Source organism: Oryctolagus cuniculus, chromosome 2 (genome assembly GCF_964237555.1).
Source record: "Oryctolagus cuniculus chromosome 2, mOryCun1.1, whole genome shotgun sequence".
NCBI classification, from domain to species: Eukaryota; Metazoa; Chordata; class Mammalia; order Lagomorpha; family Leporidae; genus Oryctolagus; species Oryctolagus cuniculus.
In genome coordinates this window covers 70026896-70045025 of record NC_091433.1, presented here as the reverse complement: position 1 = coordinate 70045025, position 18130 = coordinate 70026896, and the positions used below count along the sequence as shown (strand labels likewise).

Sequence of the window (18130 nt, the reverse complement as noted above, 5' to 3'; positions counted from 1 at the left end):
AACCGGGGCCATTGCTGTGGTGTGGTAGATTAAGCCTCCACCTGCTGCATTGGCATCCTCTATGAATGCTGGTTCAAGGCCTGGCTGCTCCACTTCCAATTCAGCTCTCTGCTAATGGCCTGGGAAAGTAGCAGAAGATGGTCCAAGTGCTTGGGTCCCCGTACCCACGTGGGAAACCCAGAAAAAGGTGCTGGCTCCTGGCTTTGGTTCAGTCAGTCATTGGGACTAATTGTGGAGTGAACCACCCGTGAAAGATCTCTCCCTGACTCTCTGTAACTCTGCCTTTCAAATAAACAAATACATTTTTAAAAGATTTATTTATTTATTTGAAAGTCAGAGTTACACAGAGAAAGGAGAGGCAGAGAGAGAGAGAGAGGTCTTCCATCTGATGGTTCACTCCCCAGTTGGCCACAACAGCTGGAGCTGTGTCGATCCGAAGCCAGGAGCCAGGAGCTTCTTCCAGGTCTCCCACGTGGGTGCAGGGGCCCAAGGATTTGGGCCATCTTCTACCGCTTTCCCGGGCCATAGAAGAGTTGAATCAGAAGTGGAGCAGCCGGGTATCCAACTGGTGCCCACATGGGATGCCTGTGCTTCAGGCCAGGGCATTAACCCACTGCACCACAGCACCGGCCCAATAAATACATTTCTTTTTAAATTGCCATTTCAAGACAACTCTGATCTTAAATGGAATCCTCAGGTATTTCCTCCTTCTGGTTTTTCTTTCTTCATTCCTGGTTTCCATATCCCTCAACTGCAACACAATCCATTCACTCACCCAAGCTGAAAATTTGATCAACCTAGGTGTTTCCTCTTCTTTCTCAATGCCTCCCTCCAGACTTTACCTAAACATATCCTTACTCTTCTCCCTCCTCTTTGCTCCTGTAATTGCTGTCTTTCAAAATTCAGTCCTTCCAAAGTGAATTCTCTTCCATGTTTTCCTCTTCTCTGCTTCCCATATGCACATCGAATAGGCTATACAATAGGGTTCACTATAACATGCAAATCTAAATTTATTGCTCCTTTGATAAAATTAATTGATTTGTTTTTAGAACTGTTAGAAACATTCCTTCAAGCTGGTGAAGTTTTAGCGTTTATCTTTGCTTTATGCTTTATACTTTGCCACATTTCTTCAAAATCAGCTCAGTTCTTAAAAACAATAGGCATTTTGGCCGGCGCCGTGGCTCAATAGGCTAATCCTCCGCTTTGCAGCGCCGGCACACCGGGTTCTAGTCTGGTCGCGGCACTGATTCTGTCCCGGTTGCCCCTCTTCCAGGCCAGCTCTCTGCTATGGCCCGGGAGTGCAATGGAGGATGGCCCAAGTGCTTGGGCCCTGCACCCGCATGGGAGACCAAGAGAAGCACCTGGCTCCTGGCTTCGGATCAGCGCAATGCGCAGGTCGCAGCGGCCATTGGAGGGTGAATCAACGGCAAAAGGAAGACCTTTCTCTCTGTCTTTCTTTCTCTCACTGTCCACTATGCCTGTCAAAAAAAAAAAGGCATTTTCGCATGACTACCCACCCTCACCGCCCCACTCTTGCAAAGCCTAGAACTCTATCTTTAAAGACTTTAGGTTTTCTTAGGCACACTATGAAACTTTTTTAGTAGAAGATCCCTTGTCATATCTCTAGTCTTTTCTCCTGCAGTTCTTGCCTAACATGCTATTTCTTGTCTATTCAATGTTGTGTCATGCCTCAGTGCTTTGGGCTCTACTATTTCGTCAGAGCAGTGTCACAAAGTGCCATGTATTGGCTTACTAGAGCTGCTGTAACAAATTCCAGACTGAGTAGCTCAAACAACAAGAATTCAATGTCTTACTGTTCTGGAGGCCGGGGATCTAAGATCAAGGTGCTGGCAATGCGATTCTTCCTGAGGCCTCTCTCCTTGACTTGCAGATGATCTCCCAGCATCCCCACAAAGTGTTTCCTTTGTGCTTATACATGTATCACTGATTTTTGTTGTTGTTGTGTCCACATCTCTCTTTTAAGGCAGAGTGTCAGAGAGAAGGAGGGAAAAATAGAGATTTCTGGTTATCTCCGGTTCACTCCACAAATGCCCGTAACAGCCAGGGCTGGGCCAGGCTGAAGCCAGGAGCAAGGAATTCTATTTGGATGTCTTACCCAGGTGTCAAGGACTCAGATACTTGCTGCCTTTCCAGGCACATTACCAGAAAGCTGGATCAGAAACAGAGAGTAGGCAGGACTTGAACCAGGCCTTCCAATATGGGATGTGGGTGTCCTAACCTGTTGTGCCACAATGCCCCTCCCGCATATGCTATTTTATGCTCATAGCACTTCCCATTTTCAAAGCACCTTGAAAATGGGGCTGTATCTACTACCTATAGTGAAGGTAGTATAACTACCTATAGAACTAAAAACAAATAAAAATAGGAACAAAAAGCCACAAAAACCAAAATAACCACTTACAATCCTCGAGTCATCACCTGCCACCTCCCAGGATGTGCATTAACAGAAAGCTAGGATGTGAAGTGGAGCTGGGACTTGCATCTTAATTGAGGTACCAAACACTATCCTCCAAGATTCCATCTCTTAACCAGAGAAGGCAAAGAATTTGCAGACATCTTTTATCTGCTATAGTGGATAATCTATTAGGCATATACACTAAATAATCACAGAGCATACACAAGTATCTCTGCCTTGCTGAGTCTTCAGCGGTGGGCCAGTATCTGTCGTCTCACACAAGGATGTGATAATGCATATACACATTGTGTACAACTTTAACATTTTAAATTTAATAGTGGCAACCAAAATTCTCTTCAGGTTTCTTACTTCTTTGATTTGCTGTAGCATATTTTGTGGCCAACATTTCAAGTTGTACGGAGCATGTACTGTGCTTTTCGTGGCACATAACCAAGCTCTTAGTAAGAATAGTTTATTAATGCCCAGGGCATCATTCTAGCCTACCTAATACTTTTGATTTACTAAAGTCACAAAAGTTACATTGGCTTGTTTTATAGATATAACTTAGCCACATGGAAAAGAATAGCATTGTACAGGTGTTCTCACATGCCTGGTCCACTGACATCTTAGAAATTCTACTTGGGTCACAGACAGAAGAAGCAAAAGACCTAATAAAAACCACATGTTAACCATTAATGTTCATTTACCAAATCTTGCTTAAACTCTTGTACTCTCAAAGCTAATTTCATCCAATTGCCTTTTAATTATAGTCTCGTGCTCCAAGTTGCAAATATAATGGCTTTTTAATATAACTTGCACTGTTCTGTGTCCAAAGTAGGATGTAATCATGCAATTTATTCAGCCAGAGCCAGTGTATTAGGTAATTAAAACATAAGAACACATGGATTTCTGCATCTGCATGTACCTGGCAGGAAAGTAATATAAAAATCTGACAGCTGCTTTTGAGTAGAATTCTAAAAATCTTATACCCACCAATGTATACCGCAGCTACTGTAAAATACAGAAGTCAGATGTCATTGGGAGACTTGTGCACATTTCAGAGACTAAGATGGAAGAAACTGACCTAAAGTAGAAATATAACTGATGTAGTGTATTTTTAACTTTCTAATCACAGTCTTGGTAGAGATTATAATTTCCAGTACAAGTTACTTCTTTATTATTCAAGATGTTAGAAGGTGAACAGAACTTCAGTTTACTGTCTCCTTTAAAAGAAAGCAAGGGAGTAATTCAATATTACTTTCATTAAGATGATCAAACAAAATGTAACAATTATAAACCTCTTTAAGAGTAGATATTAGGGTGGCATTGTGGCACAGCAGGTTAAATTGCTACTTGAAACATAAGCATCCCATATTGGAGTTCCTAGATTCAAGTCTCTTCTCTATTCCTGATCCAGCTTCTTGCCAACGGCATCTGCTGGAAGGCAGCAGATGACAGCTCAAATACTTGGGTTCTTGCTACCAACACAGAAGACTCTGATGGAGTTCCTGGCTCAACACTGGCTATGGTGAGAATTTGGGGAGCAAACCAGGAAGATGGGAGATGATTTTCAAAAACATAAAAAGTGAATAAATAAACAAAAATAAGTAGTGATTATTTTTGAGGAACTGAGTGGATGTGTACATATGTTTTATATATAAATATACATATTTCTGTGTTTTTCTTCTACTGAACATGTCTTACTCTAGTAAAGTTGTTCACCTTTAGTTTAGGATAGTCAAATTTTATATTAAAAACCAATAATTCTTTTGAATATCCATTTTGAATTACACACAATTTAATTTTGAGTTTATTGGTTCTTTATTCTTTTTAAAAAATATTCATTTATTTGAAAGAGTTACACAGAGAAGGAGAGACAGAGAGAGAGATCTTCCATCTGCTGGTTTACCCTCAAAATGGCCACAACGACCAAGCCTGGGCCAGGCTGAAGCCAGGAGCCAGGAGCCAGGAGATGCTTCTGGGTCTACCATGTGGCTGCAGGGGCCCAAGGAGGGAGAGCCAGATGCACACTGCACCCATCCAAAGCCAGGAGCCAGGTGCTTCCTCATGGTCTCCCATGCAGGTGCAGGGCCCAAGGACTTGGGCCATCCTCCACTGCTTTCCCGGGCCACAGCAGAGAGCTGGACTGGAAGAGGAGCAGCTGGGACAGAACCGGCGCCCCAACCAGGACTAGAACCCGGAGAGTGGTGGAGGATTAGCCTAGTGAGACGCGGCGCCGGCCCCTGACTTTCAAATATATAAATAAATCTTTAAAGTCTTTGCAACAAATTTAACTAAGGAAGTAAAGATCTATTCACTTAGTTACAAATTCAAGTAATTCTTATCAAAATTCCAATGTCGTTTTTCAGACTAAAAAAAAAATTCTAAAATTTGTGTTAATTCATTAAGACTCCAAGTAGCCAAAACAAGTGAAAGAGTAAAGTAATGCTGGAGCATCATACTTCGTGATTTCAAACTATCTAACAAAGCTACAGTCATCAAAGTTGTGGTTAAGGCATAGAAGCAAACACACAGATCAATGTGAAGTAGAAAGCCCAGTAGTAAGCATAAGGCTATTCACTATTTTTTTTTTTTTAAGCTTTATTTATTTATTTGAAAGGTGGAGTTACAGAGAGGAAGATGCACAGGCAGACAGAGACAGAGATTTTCCATTCACTGATTCACTCCCTGAGTGGTTGCAATGCCTGGAGCTGGGCCGATGTGAAGCCAGGAGCCAGGAGATTCTTTCAGGTCTCCCATGCAGATAGAGGGGCCCAAGGACTTGAGCCATGCTCTACTGCATTTCAAGGCAACAGCAGAGAGCTGGATCAGAAGAGCAGACAGGTCTCCAACTGGTACCTATATGGGATGTCGGCACTGCAGATGGCAGCTTTACCCACTAAGCCACAGCACCAGCTTCCTATTCACTAATTTTTGAGAAGGGTACCCAGACACAATGAAGAAGGGATAATTCATAATAAACGGTACAGAAAAATTTCTGACATGCAAAAGAATAAAATTGAACTGTTATCTTATACCATACACAAAAATCAACTCAAAATGGCTTAAGGACCTAAATTCAGTAAAAGTTCTAAAATAAAAATACGGGGGAAAAGTTCTTTGACAATGGCTTTGGCAATTTGTTTTTGGATCTCATACCATTCACTCAGGCTAAATAGCAAAACCACACAAATGGGAATATAACAAATTAAAAAGCTTCTGCATTGCAAAGCAAGCAATCAAGCTAAAAGTTGACAGACTAGTCTAGGAGAAAATATTCACAAACCATGTACTTCATAGGAGTTAATATTCAAAATCCATAAGGAACTCATAAAATTCAACAGAAAAAAAAATCAAGCTTAAAAACAGGCAAAGAACCTTAACAGAAATTTCTTAACAGACACACTCATCCAAATGTTCAATAGATATTTGAAGAAATGCTCAAAATAATTAATCATCAGTGAAACGCAATGAGGTGGGAGCCTGCACTGTGGCATAGTGGGCTAAGCCTCCATTTGTGGTGCCAGCATCCCATATGGGCACTTGTTCCAGTCCCGGATGCTCCACTTCCCATTCAGCTCTCTATGGCCTGGTAAAGCAGTAGAAGATGGCCCAAGTGCTTGCGTCTCTGCATCTGCATGGGAGACCTGGAAGAAGCAAATTTCTGTCTTGGCTCCTGGCTTCAGACTGGCTCAACTCTGGCCATTGTGACCATTTGGGGAGTGAACCAGCAAATGGAAGACCTTTCTCTTTGCCCCTCCCTCTCTGTAACTCTCTCTCTCAAATTAATAAACAAAATCTTATAGATAACAGGTATTGATGAGGTTGTAAAAATCCTTGTATACTGTTGGTGGAAATATAAATTGGTATGAACATTGTGTAAAACAGCATGAAGTTCCTCAAAAAAATTAAAATAGGATTATGATAGTACCCAGCAAGCCCACTGTTGGTATATACCCTCAAAAAATGAAATTATAATCCCATGGAGATATCTGCATGCCAAAGTTCACTGCAGCATATTTTACAATAACCAAAATATGGAAATAACCCAAGTGTACATCAATGTATGAATGGATAAAGAAACGGTTATATAAGTACAATAAAATATTATCCATTATTAACAAAGAAAAATACTGCATGATCTCATTTATCTGTGTTAAGTAAAACAAAATAAAATACAGAATAAATAGAAACGGAGAGTAGGAAGATAGTGAGCAGGTGGGGAAGTAGAGGAGAAAGAAATAGGCAAAGACTGCAAAGTTGCAGTGTAAGTACAAGTCTATGTACTGTAAGTCTACAGATCTACTGTACAGCCTGAGGATAAAAGCTGACCACATGGTATTATGTTCTGAAAATTTGCTGAGTAGATTCTAGGTGTTCTTACTACACGCGCAGGTAACTGTGGATTTAATTTGCTTAATAATAGTTATCATTTCACTATCTATATCAAGGCATTATGTTGTACACATTGAATATTTATAAAAGTTTAAAAATAAGTGTTAAGATTTTCAGTTTTTGTAGAAAACATCTCTGTAGTGAAACCTTCCTACTACTGATCTTTGAGTATTAAAAACAAAAACCAAAAAGGAAGAGAAGGATTTAGATCATGAATGCAAATGCCAATGTAAAAAACACAAAAACAGCCATTTATTCATCAAGGTTTGGGCTTTTTAAAATACCAGTATCTGGAAGCATGTAAATCTCTAGATGGACTGACTTCCTTTGTCAGTTTTCTCTGGATGTATATTTACTTACATTGTGTTCATTCTTATTTATTTATACATTTCTTTCTGAAACATTAACAAAGATTTCAAGTGACATACTCAGGTTAATTAAACTTCCTTTTCCTTATTTCACTGCATTCATATGCCTTCCTGCCCTTACATTCTTAGTAATTTTAGGATACCTCTTTGGGGGTAAAAAAACAAAAAAAATTGCTAGACAGCTAGCCAAGTAACATCCTATTCCCAAATCAGGACTTAACTAAGCCTTGAAATCCAGATACACGAGCATTTTCTGATTGCCATTTTTACTCTTACACATTTAATCTTTAGGACTATAAATACTGAGCTTTTGAATACTTCAACTCCAGAAAGAGGAATCTATAAAATTAGAACAGCTTCCACTGGGAGGAAAAGGATCCAATCTTGATCCCTTTTGATTCCCCAAGTCTCAGTTCTCCAGAGCTTATGGCCTAAACTGAGCTACTGACATGTCTAGTCTTGCTGGCTCCCTACTTAATCCTGTCTTTTGCTTAGGCTTCAGAGTTGCTATGTCATCATTCAGCTCTGAAGCACAAATCCATGGAGAACCAAATCAAATACACTGCTGCCAAAGCAAAAATTAGACAAACATATGTTCCATCATTTTGATCAAACACCAAATTCATAGCCTAAATCCTACACGCAGGTATTTGAAAAAATTCGAAACTTACAAATGGATTATGTTCTCAATGGTCCTCTTTATTTAGACTGAAGACCCACATTTTCACAGAAATGGTTGAAATGCCATACCAAATTATAAATTTTAAATACAAGTTAAATGTAAGAGTTTATAGAAACAACTTAAGTCCTTTATTTTTACTTAATTTATATATTTATTCTTCATTTTGACATTTCTAAAACCAAGTCATCTTAAGGGTGATTCAACCATATTGTGTTTTTTTTTTTTTCTTAAAAGGTTTTAAACTTACAATAGCTATTAGGGTATTTTAACTATACCTGACTATTTATAATGATTCTTTTTAATGGACTATGAAGCCACTAGGACAAGTTCTAATGTAGTACGACTGACGCACCTGTAAGAGGAAATCTGGATACAGACAGGCACAGAGAGATGTGAGGACAGAGGACACCATGGAAAACACAAAGACAGCCATTTACAAACCAAGGAACAAGAGAAGATGAGAACACAGCCCTCAGAAGGAACCAATCCAGACAACATGTTGATTTTTCACTTCTAACCTCCAAGAACTACAAGATAATAAATTTCTGTTGTTTAAGCCATCCCATTTGCAGGATAACAGCACACTTGTAAAATACCTTCCAAAATGGCTGTGATGATTTCTATCTCAACCAAGCACATGTAACAGTAATGTTTCCCCCATCTGATGCCAATACAGAACATCAGTCTTTGCAACCTTTTGTTAATTTTAAAGATCACATGAAGCATCTTTTTCCATGCACATTTTGGTTTTTTAATGCAGATTTCTAAGTCTTTGTCCTTTTATTTTGAAATATCTATTAACAAAACCAAACCAACACTCAGATCTATGATTTCAAATTGTGACAGCATGACAAGAAGCAAACAAAAAATAAAACATATTTAACTTGAAGATGCTTAACTACTCATTTATTTACTGTGCTATAAAATTTTCATTCTTCAGAATTATCATAGGTAGTATGAAGTATATTTATAAAAGATAAAGGTAAATAATTGGAAATTACAAAATTGAAAATCAAAGTTATTTTCACATTCATTGTATACAAAAATCAGTATGATAGCCAATCACTCATAATATTATCATCCATAATACAATAAAGACTATGATTTTGAAATAAGCTTATCACTGACCCTCTTCTTGGAAGCACATTGTAAATACACAATGTTCTGAAAATGATATCACCAAGTATAGGTGCACTTTAGTTAACAGAAAAAATACGCCTTTAGAGTTGTAATACTGATTAAAATACTCCTTCCTAGAAATAATACTCGAAGAGGCATTTCTAAAATCAAAGTGTACCCAGTCACTCCTCTCTGTTAATATGCTTATCCTGTTGGGGACCTACTTTCCATCTTCTATTTCACTGATCCTTTATCTTCGCATGAGTTAAGATGTGAGATTTCAGATTATTTGACTGAACAAACCTCTTGTTACAACCTTCAAAGGGACACACGAAAGGTTTCTCCCCAGTGTGAATGCGTACATGTGTACGCAAATTGAAGTCCAGGGAAAAGCGCTTTCCACATCCTTCAAAAGTGCACTGAAAGGGCTTCTCTCCAGTATGAACCAGAAAATGTCGTTTTAGTTTCGAGCTCTCACAGAATGCTTTCCCACATTCTGCACACACGTGGTCTCGGGGCCCATGAATAAGGAGATGCTTTTTCAGGGAAGCTCTGTTACTCAATCTTCTTGTGCATCCACTCTGAGGACAAGGGAATGTTTCTGGAGCATTACTTTCTTTATTTTCTTTTGACTTTTTAGCAAACTCTGCAAGTTGTTTCGGATCTGATAAGTCAACGCCAGGTATTCCGCCAGGAGGGAGCTTCTTGCCTGTCATGTACTCAGAATACCCAAGTACATTCTCTCCAACAACCTGCTGAGGAAGCTCCTGCTCTGCACCCTTTTCCATGTATCCCAAAGAACATTCAAGAAGAGAGCTTGCTTCAAGAACCTGTTGAGAAAGCTCCTGTTCCGATCCTTCCTTAAAATAGTCAAAAGACTTAAAAAGTGAGTCCTCATCCAGGAGGGGTTGAGAAAACTCACCTCTGATTATACATTCTATGTAACAGTCGGGAAAGGCATCCTCTCCTACAGTTCGTTGGTCAGTCTCACAGGGCACATCATCACGAAAGGCCCATGTCGTGTCGAGAGGTTCCATTTCTGCCTGCTGGGCTTGGCTTGGTTTAGCACTCCTGAGGGCTTTTCCACCAGGGCCCTTCCGGCCACTAGTCTTGGCCCTTTTCCTCAGTTGCTGGCTCATATTGTCCTGTTTGCTTCCTCCTTGAAGGTTTGCACCAGAAAACACCAAACACTTCCAGGAGGTAGTGAACTGGTTGTCTTCAGCAAACACCTGCTTTATAATAATAACCTTTAGTTAAAATATATTCCGACGAGTCAGAAAATGACCTCAAAAAATAACCGAGAACTCACTTTTCCATCACAGAATGGCTAGATTTACATCTTTGAAACACTCCCCAAGAGATAAAGACAACGAGCTCTAGGGTAAGATTTTATCTGGGTCCCACTGCAAGAAATATGACCTCTCAAATTGCTCACCAAACATCTAATGGGCATACAGTATGTGCTAGCTCTATTCTAGGCTACATATTGCCTGTGATACACCAGTAAGTAGACTACAAAAATATGCCTCCAAGATGTAGACATTCTCATGGTTATATAACACAAGTAAATAAGAGAGGGTGATTAAATGCTATGAAGTAAACCTAAGGGCCGATGCGAAGTAAGGACTTAAAATTTTGAATACCGCACTCAGACACATCTTTATTGAGATAGTGGCAGTTGCTTAAAAACTTGAAGGAAGTAAGGGAGAGAGACATGAAAGACACATCTATTTTTTTTTCTTTGAAATATTTATTTGTTTATTTGAGAGGCAGAGTGACAAAGAGCAGGAGAGAAAGAAATATTCTATCCATGAGTTCATTCCCCAAAATGCCCAACAGCCAGGGCTGGGCCAGGCTGAAGGCAACAACTAGCAACCCCAACTAGATTTCCCAAGTGGGTTTCAGGGACTCAAGTTGCTCAGCAAGTACAGGAGCAGGAAGCTGGATCAGAAGTGGACTAGTCAACACTGGAACCAGGCACTCTGATATGGGATGCAGCTGTCCCAAGTAGTGGCTTAGCCTGCTGTGCCATAACACTCATTACAAGTCTGTTTTCTTATGTAATACTACTGTGAAACTGAAATTAAATTATACAAAGTGTTTAGTCCAGTTCATGGCACATTTCAAATGTGGAAATCTAGGAGAGCTAACGTTATTTTATCACTTTTTGATTCATTCTATAAGAACAAGTTTGATATAGAGTATGCAGTCTGCACATTGCTCTGAGAATCCAGAGAACACAACACACAAAATACATAACATTTCCATCTTTTAGGAGTACAAGCCAAAATAAAAGCCAAGGGTAATTGGTCCTGAACAGATTTCCACCATTTCTTTCCTTCCCTTTTTTTTTTTTTTAAAGATTTATTTATTTGAAAGGCACAGTTATAGATAAATAGAGGGAGAGACAGAATTATCTTCCATCCTCTAGTTTACTCCCCAAATGGCTGTAACAGCCAGGTCTGGGCTAGACTGAAACCAGGAGTTTCTTTTGGGTCTCCCACATGGGTGCAGGAGCCCAAGGATTTGGGTCCTCTTCCACTGCTTTCCCAGGCACATTAGCAAGGAGCTGGATCAGAAATGGAGCAGCTATGATTCAAACCAGCACCCATATGGGATGCAGGCATCACAAGTGGCAACTTCACCCACTCCACCACAAAGCCAGTCTCCCATTTCCTTAAATATTTAAAAGGGCTCCCCCAACTCCCTGGCAGTGTAGCATAGCAGGTTAAACCACTGCCTGTAGCTCAGGTATCCAACATGGGCACCAAGCAGAGTCCCTGCTGCTCCACGTCTGACCAAGTACCCTGGCTAATGCACCTAGGAAAACAGCAGAAGATGGTCAAAGCACTTGGGCCCCTGCATCCACATGGGAGACCTAGAAGAATCTCTTGTCTCCTGGTTTCAGTCCAGCCCAGTCCTGGCTGTTGAGGTCACCTGGGAAGTAAACCAGCAAGTGAAGATTATTCTCTCTCTGCCCCTGCCTCTCCCTCTTTGTAACTTCACCTTTCAAATAAATAAATACATTAAAAAATTTTTTTAATTAAAAAAAATTTAAAAGAGGGGAGGGTGGTGACAGGGAGTTGTGGCACACCTATTAAGACACAGCTTGGTAAGCCCACATCCCATATCAGAGTGTCAGTTGGAATCATGGCTACTCTGCTTCCCATCCAACTCCCTGACAATATAGCTGGGAAGCAGCAGATGATGCCTCAGGTACTTGAGCCCCTGCCACCCACTTGGGATACTGGGATAGATAGCTCTCGTGGGCATTTGAAGAGTGAACTAGAAGATGGAAGATCTCTCTCCCTCCCCCCGCCCCTTTCACTTTCTGTCACATTGTAAATCAAATAAATTTTTAAAAACCTAAAAGTGTGATGGTTGTTTGGTGTCGTGGTTAAGAAGTTGCTTGGGACACCTGCATCCCATATTTTAGTGTTTGTGTTAGAGTCTAGGCTCTACTTCTGATGCTCCTCATAGGCAGCAGGTGATTGTTCAAGTAATTGAGTCCCTACCACCCACAACAGGTGACCTATAATGTGTTCTCAGCTCCCAGTTTTAGCCAGGTCCAGCCCCAGCTGTTGCAGGCATTTGTAGAGTGAACCAGTGAATAGCATAACTCTGTCTTCCTTTGAAGTCAAAGTAAATAAATAAATAAAATGTAGAAGCAAGAACATTTAAAAAGTATAGTATTAATACATTATTACTGCTTTTCTAAGAGACTGTTTGATAAAAAATCTCTTTATTGTGATATTTTGCTGCAAGAATATAAATTAAATGTGTTTTTTTTTTAAAGAGGCTAATGTGAAAGCAGTGGGGTGAAAATTAAGTTTGAAAATACTTGCAAATTAGCCACATTTAAAGAAATAACCTCAACAGAAGCACATCACTTACTTTTGGCAAAAAAATATAAACAGAATAAAAACAAAACATGTTTTAATTGCTAAAGAAGGACGTTGAAATTTCTTAAAATGTTTATATAGCCCTTCTCACAGTTAGTCCATGTAAAACTACAATTTGATTGATTCCTGCTTTTCTCCCCAAGCTTGTCTCATGCCATCTCCAGGTCTTCTAATTCAGTATTCAGCCATACTAAGCTCTTCCCCTAATAAAGCATTAAATCACCCTACCAAATATGTTCTTCTACTACCCATCCTCCTCACTCCCTAGAGCTTGTGTCAAGAAGAACACAAAGGTCTCAACTTCACTATCACTTCTTCAGTCAGGCTTTCCTTGGTTCTTGGGCTTAGTTAGACTTGAAAGCTAAATGATCCTATTACACTGATGAGAGGTCTTGATGTTGCTTATTTAAGGTTCATCTTACCTGCTAGACTGTAGGGAAGCTCTATGAGGTCGAAGGCCTCTCCCGTTTGTTCACAGGCGTCCTGGCACTTAGTACGTTTGTCTAATGAAATGAATGGACAAATACATATTAGTTATGGTACTGGAATCTGACTCAGCAATCCTATATTATTAACTGGAACTTTAGGCACACTTAATGTATAAGTTTCAAACAGCTATCAGTGATGGAAGTGTAATCTAAAACGATGTTTTCTAAGGGATCGTCGTTGGGGAGACAAGTATCATCTTTATAAATCTACCAAGGTCCCAGTACAGCCCTTATTTTTCTAAACTAGATTCTTTATATCTCACAGCAATATGCAAACTTATGAGAATGACATATACAATTGAATTGTAATTTATTAATTTACTATGGCAAACTTTACATGACATGCATTCTCTTAATGAAAATAACTACATAAACATGGATAAGCATGAGTACAAAACGTGCACATTAAATGAGTACTTCATAGTGTATGATAAATCTAATTTTATATTACTTCAACTGGCATAGAGGTGTATTATTTACTTTTCCATCAAATACTTAGTTCCAAACATTGTTTAGGTGGTGAACACAGAGCAGTGAAAAAGACCCTTGGTTAACAAGGAGGTTAAATTCGCTTGAGATGGATTGCGAACGGTAAATAAATAAAATAGTTTTAGATTTAGAAAAATGCTAAGGAAGAAATCCAGAATATATGAGGCCACGTAACTAGGGGAGGGCATCTTTATAATCAATGTCTGTAAAGGCCTCCAAGGAAGGAATATTATAGACTTGGATCTGCAAAAGTGCCAGCAAGCAGCCATAAGAATATTACCAGTAGGGCGGCAGCAGCCAGTCCGAAAGGATTAGCACCGTGGTAGAGATGGAAGCCATCTTGATTACAGGATATGGCGGCAAACAAGGTGGCGGTCAGACAGGAAGTGGAGCCCCCACCCCCGGGGGTGAATGGGCTCCAGTGCCCCCGGCGCCATTTGCATTTCATTCCAAGGCCAGTGGAAACCCTTCCAGGCTTTCAAACAAAAGGACAGCATGCTGGGGCTTGCGTTAATGGAGAACGGATTAGGCCGTTTAGTAATTCAAGAAAGGATTCCTGGTGTTTTGGAGCAGGGGGTGGCAGTGGACAGGAAACGAAACAGGGCGGGAAAAACAGAAGGAAAAAAAAAACCTTCCAAACTTGCTGCTGGGCCCCATGGAGAGGGAAGGGAAACGGGAATTGAGAAAGAGCTGTCCTAGGTGTTTATCTTCTCTTTTTCTGCTGAAGTAAATGGGGTGGGTAGCGGTGCCATTTCCAGAGACACGTGGAGAGAAAAAGACAGGGAAGGTGGGTCCGCCATCTTAATAGTAATAAGCATTTTAATATAAACACACCTCGCTACACGTTGTAATTAAATATAATATGTATATACAATACATTTTGAAGCAAAATAAAAAAACGCAACCTCAAGGAAATTTCAACCCAAAATCCGCTTTCTTGAAAGTATATTGCTTTTCTTCGTTACCCGCTTTTAAAGTCGGAGGCAGGAGGCCCAAAACACAGTCGTCGGGGCGCGCCGTCTAAACGCTACCAGTTCGCCAAGGCCTGGTTCTAGAAGGAGACTCTGCCCGCCGCGGTTTTCTAGACCTTTTGACCGACGCAGTGTGCGTGGTGAACTCACGCCTCCCTCTGCCCGTCCAGTATCGGAAGGAAAACGCAGTACGTGGGACGAGACTTACCGAGCCACCGCGACGCGCCCTGAACTCCTCTGCTGCACCTTCTTCCTGAGGGAAGACGAAGAAGCGCCGGCTGCTCGGGCCCAGCCGCCGGAGAAGCCGCACTCGGTCTTAAGCTCCGCCGGTTGGATCCACCCTCCTTTCTCACGACCACATTCCAATCAGGCTGCACCTACGGTTGAACCCAGCGGGGATTCGGTTTGAACGTCCAGGGTGCAGCAGGGAGGGGAGTGGGCGTGGCTCTGCTCCTCGCCCCGTAGGGCACCCGGCGGAGCGGACCGCCCCGGAGCCACCCTGGCCCGGCGCGGTCACCTTCACCAGGCCTCGGCCTCGCGGGCGCGAACGCCTTGGAATGCCGTGGCCTGAGCTCGTGGTATGCGTTCAGTCAGCGTCTAGTGAACTGGTGAAGGTGGGTGTAATCCACATTCCAGCGTGTTTTAGGAGAGGTCTTCAAAAAGTCCATGGAAAATGCGTGTTATGAAAACTCTCCACCTGGATTGCAAAATAGGGGGGCGAAATGAATTATTCTTCGCGTTTTTCCTTTGAGGTTTCCTCGTTTATTAGTAAAATGAAAATCAAGCTCCCTGAACATTTAGTTTCCACCAACACACACACCTTTCCCGCACCAGCTCCTCACTCCTCCACTCCCTACCCACCCTACCGGCAATCTCAAGTAAACTCAACTGCTTTTTCCTTTTTAGCCATTAATGCGATTATCTGCACCCCCAAAGGAAACACAACTTACTTTGAGAGCACCGGTCAATCATGGCTCACCATTTGTTATGGTCCAGTGAAATTTAGTGGTTCATATAAATACACTCACGCCATTAAAACAAAAAACAAATCGATATTTAAGAACCTTCTAAATTTTGACTTGGAGCTTTTCAGTTCAGATTTGTCTATATATCTTGGAGGAGTACCTCACTCTCCTGTTTTTGAAAAAATCTGTTTTTGAATAACCTTCAATTGTGACATTGGAAAATAAAAGATAATTTCCAATGGGAGAAATATTTAAACTTATGAGCACTTTTCTATTTACTATCCCCAGTAGGTATATTAGGCTCCCATTTATTTGAATAGAAGTGAAATAGGGGTTCTTAAGTTCCTTAGAATATATTTATAGTTAAGTTTCTGAAGGCAGAAATAGTTAAAAACAACTACAAAATAACAACCAACTTTGCCTTCTGGTCTCTATGGTGTCTCCCTATGGTCTCTTTGAAACAGTGCTGGGAATTTCTCAATTCAGCCTTTTTTCTTCCTTTTTTGGTAATCACAATGTTAATGTTTGTGTTTTCAATAACTAGCACAACTTCAATGAGGCAAAGGATTTTAAGCATTCTTTCCTATCCTTTAAATGGCAGTGTTATTGAAAGCGCCTGTTCCTCCTGAACAGACACACATATTCCCAAATGAAGCTGAAGATCTTTTCTTGAAAATAATTCATCAGACCACACCCTTTGGTTATCACTCCCTGAGGCAGTGCACACAATAAACTAGATCAATTTATGATCCCCACCCTTAGCCTGATCCCATCTGGTTCCTTGGTTTGTGTTATGGTGTCTCTATCTGGGAACTGGAGACAGGGCATTTAGATAAACTAAATTTACTTTGCAGAGTCCACTCCCTACATGAATTATTTTTGCTGCCATTATGTTTTAGCTTTCTTTTCCACAGCCCTGAAGAAGCAAAGCAAAACGAATGAACTCATCTATTGTCATAAAATGCAAAGGGAAATTTAATTTCTCTACTGAGCTAGGGAGCCAATTAAACTGCAAAACAGAAATGGGCTGCCTTTTGAAATTGACCACAAAGAAGGTGGTGTATGGAAGCCAAGAATTGTTTGAAGAACTGAAATTTTAGTCACAGTAATTTTCCCAGTGATATTACCACGGTCTTTAAAAATTGTGCTTTGACAATTTATATCTGTGTTATAAACGATTCATTTCCTTAAAATACTTAGGCTGCAGAAACTATAAATATGCACTAATTCACTTTGCAGATTTAAATTTCTCTCCCAGACAGGCCACTGTTCTAGGCCCTAGAGATAGGCATCCATTGCTTCCTGGTGTTGGCAGGCCAAACTTGCTGGACCAGAACTAGAGTGAAGAGAGTAACACAGGATCTGCAGCAAATTAAAAGCATTTCAAAAAAGTGAGTTAAAATAATATTTTAATACAGTATTAAAAACTTTAAAAAAGTGCAAAAATTCATGATGAACAAAATATCCAAATTTTCCAACAGAGGATGCCAGCCAAATACTTATATTTTTAAATGGCAAAATTCAGCTGTGATTAGTCAATGAAGCAGAGGTATTTAGTGCTGTGAATCTTGAAGTTCAAGGGAGGTTTCCCTGAGAAGTCAGCTTGGGGGACAGAAGAGTCCTGACTGTGAAGGGAATGGGAGTAGCTATGGAAGGACTGAGTGATGAGAGGAAAGAAAAAGAGGCAGTGTGGAGATGAGGTACTGACCTAGGCAAGATAAGGACTTAGATTTTTATCCCAAAAGCAATGGGAGTGGGATATTAGAAGAAAATGCCAATTAATCTTAAAGTTGTAAGATATTTCATTATTGGAATTTCATTATATTTCTACTTGGTTTAGCTTATATTAATTGAATGCTTTATCTGCATGGTCTCATTTTATCTTAGAAATAAATTTATGAAGTAGCTAATACTACTATTATTATTTGCATTTTAAATGCTAATACTTGGAGTCAGCGCTGTGGCAAAGTAGGTTAATCCTCCACCTGTGGCGCCGGCATCCCATGTGGGCCCCAGTTCTGCTCCTCTTCCAATCCAGCTCTCTGCTGTGGCCTGGGGAAGCAGTGGAAAATGGCCAAAGTCCTTGGGCCTCTGCACCTGTGTGGGAGACCTGGAGGAGGCTCCTGGCTTCTGGCTTCGATCAGCATAGCTCCAGCCATTGGGGCCATCTGGGGAGTGAACCATCGGGTGGAAGACCCCTCTCTACCTCTCCTCTCTCTGTGTAACTCTGATTTTCAAATAAATAAAATAAATCTTTGAAAAAAAATGTTAACACTGAGGCACAAAGGAATTCTGCTCAATGGTGATTAAACTCAGATTAGAAACCAAGCAAGTA

General features: G+C 40.5%; 1 protein-coding gene across 3 annotated transcripts; it reads right to left on the bottom strand.

The window, feature by feature from the left end:
- Positions 1 to 1513: 1513 nt before the first annotated feature.
- Positions 1514 to 15574, bottom strand: ZFP42 (ZFP42 zinc finger protein). 3 transcript variants are annotated; one of them, XR_007914581.2, is made up of 3 exons: positions 15039 to 15489; positions 13305 to 13385; positions 1514 to 1976 (listed from the first exon to the last, which is right to left on the bottom strand). XR_007914581.2 is itself a non-coding variant. In XM_017338717.3 (3 exons), the coding sequence occupies exon 3, from the start codon at positions 10117 to 10119 to the stop codon at positions 9220 to 9222; it is 900 nt and encodes a 299-aa protein (XP_017194206.2). In that variant the 5' UTR covers positions 10120 to 10209; positions 13305 to 13385; positions 15039 to 15574; the 3' UTR covers positions 8589 to 9219. The 3 variants fall into 3 exon arrangements, 2 of the variants coding, with proteins under 2 accessions (XP_017194206.2, XP_008249070.2); XM_017338717.3 differs by lacking the exon at positions 1514 to 1976 and adding an exon at positions 8589 to 10209 and having other exon boundaries at positions 15039 to 15574; XM_008250848.4 differs by lacking the exon at positions 1514 to 1976 and adding an exon at positions 8589 to 10212 and having other exon boundaries at positions 15039 to 15572.
- Positions 15575 to 18130: the final 2556 nt, after the last annotated feature.

Coding starts and splice junctions, on each gene's coding strand:
- ZFP42 (XM_017338717.3), bottom strand. CDS start 10,119: ATGAGCCAGCAACTGAGGAAAAGGGCCAAGACTAGTGGCCGGAAGGGC.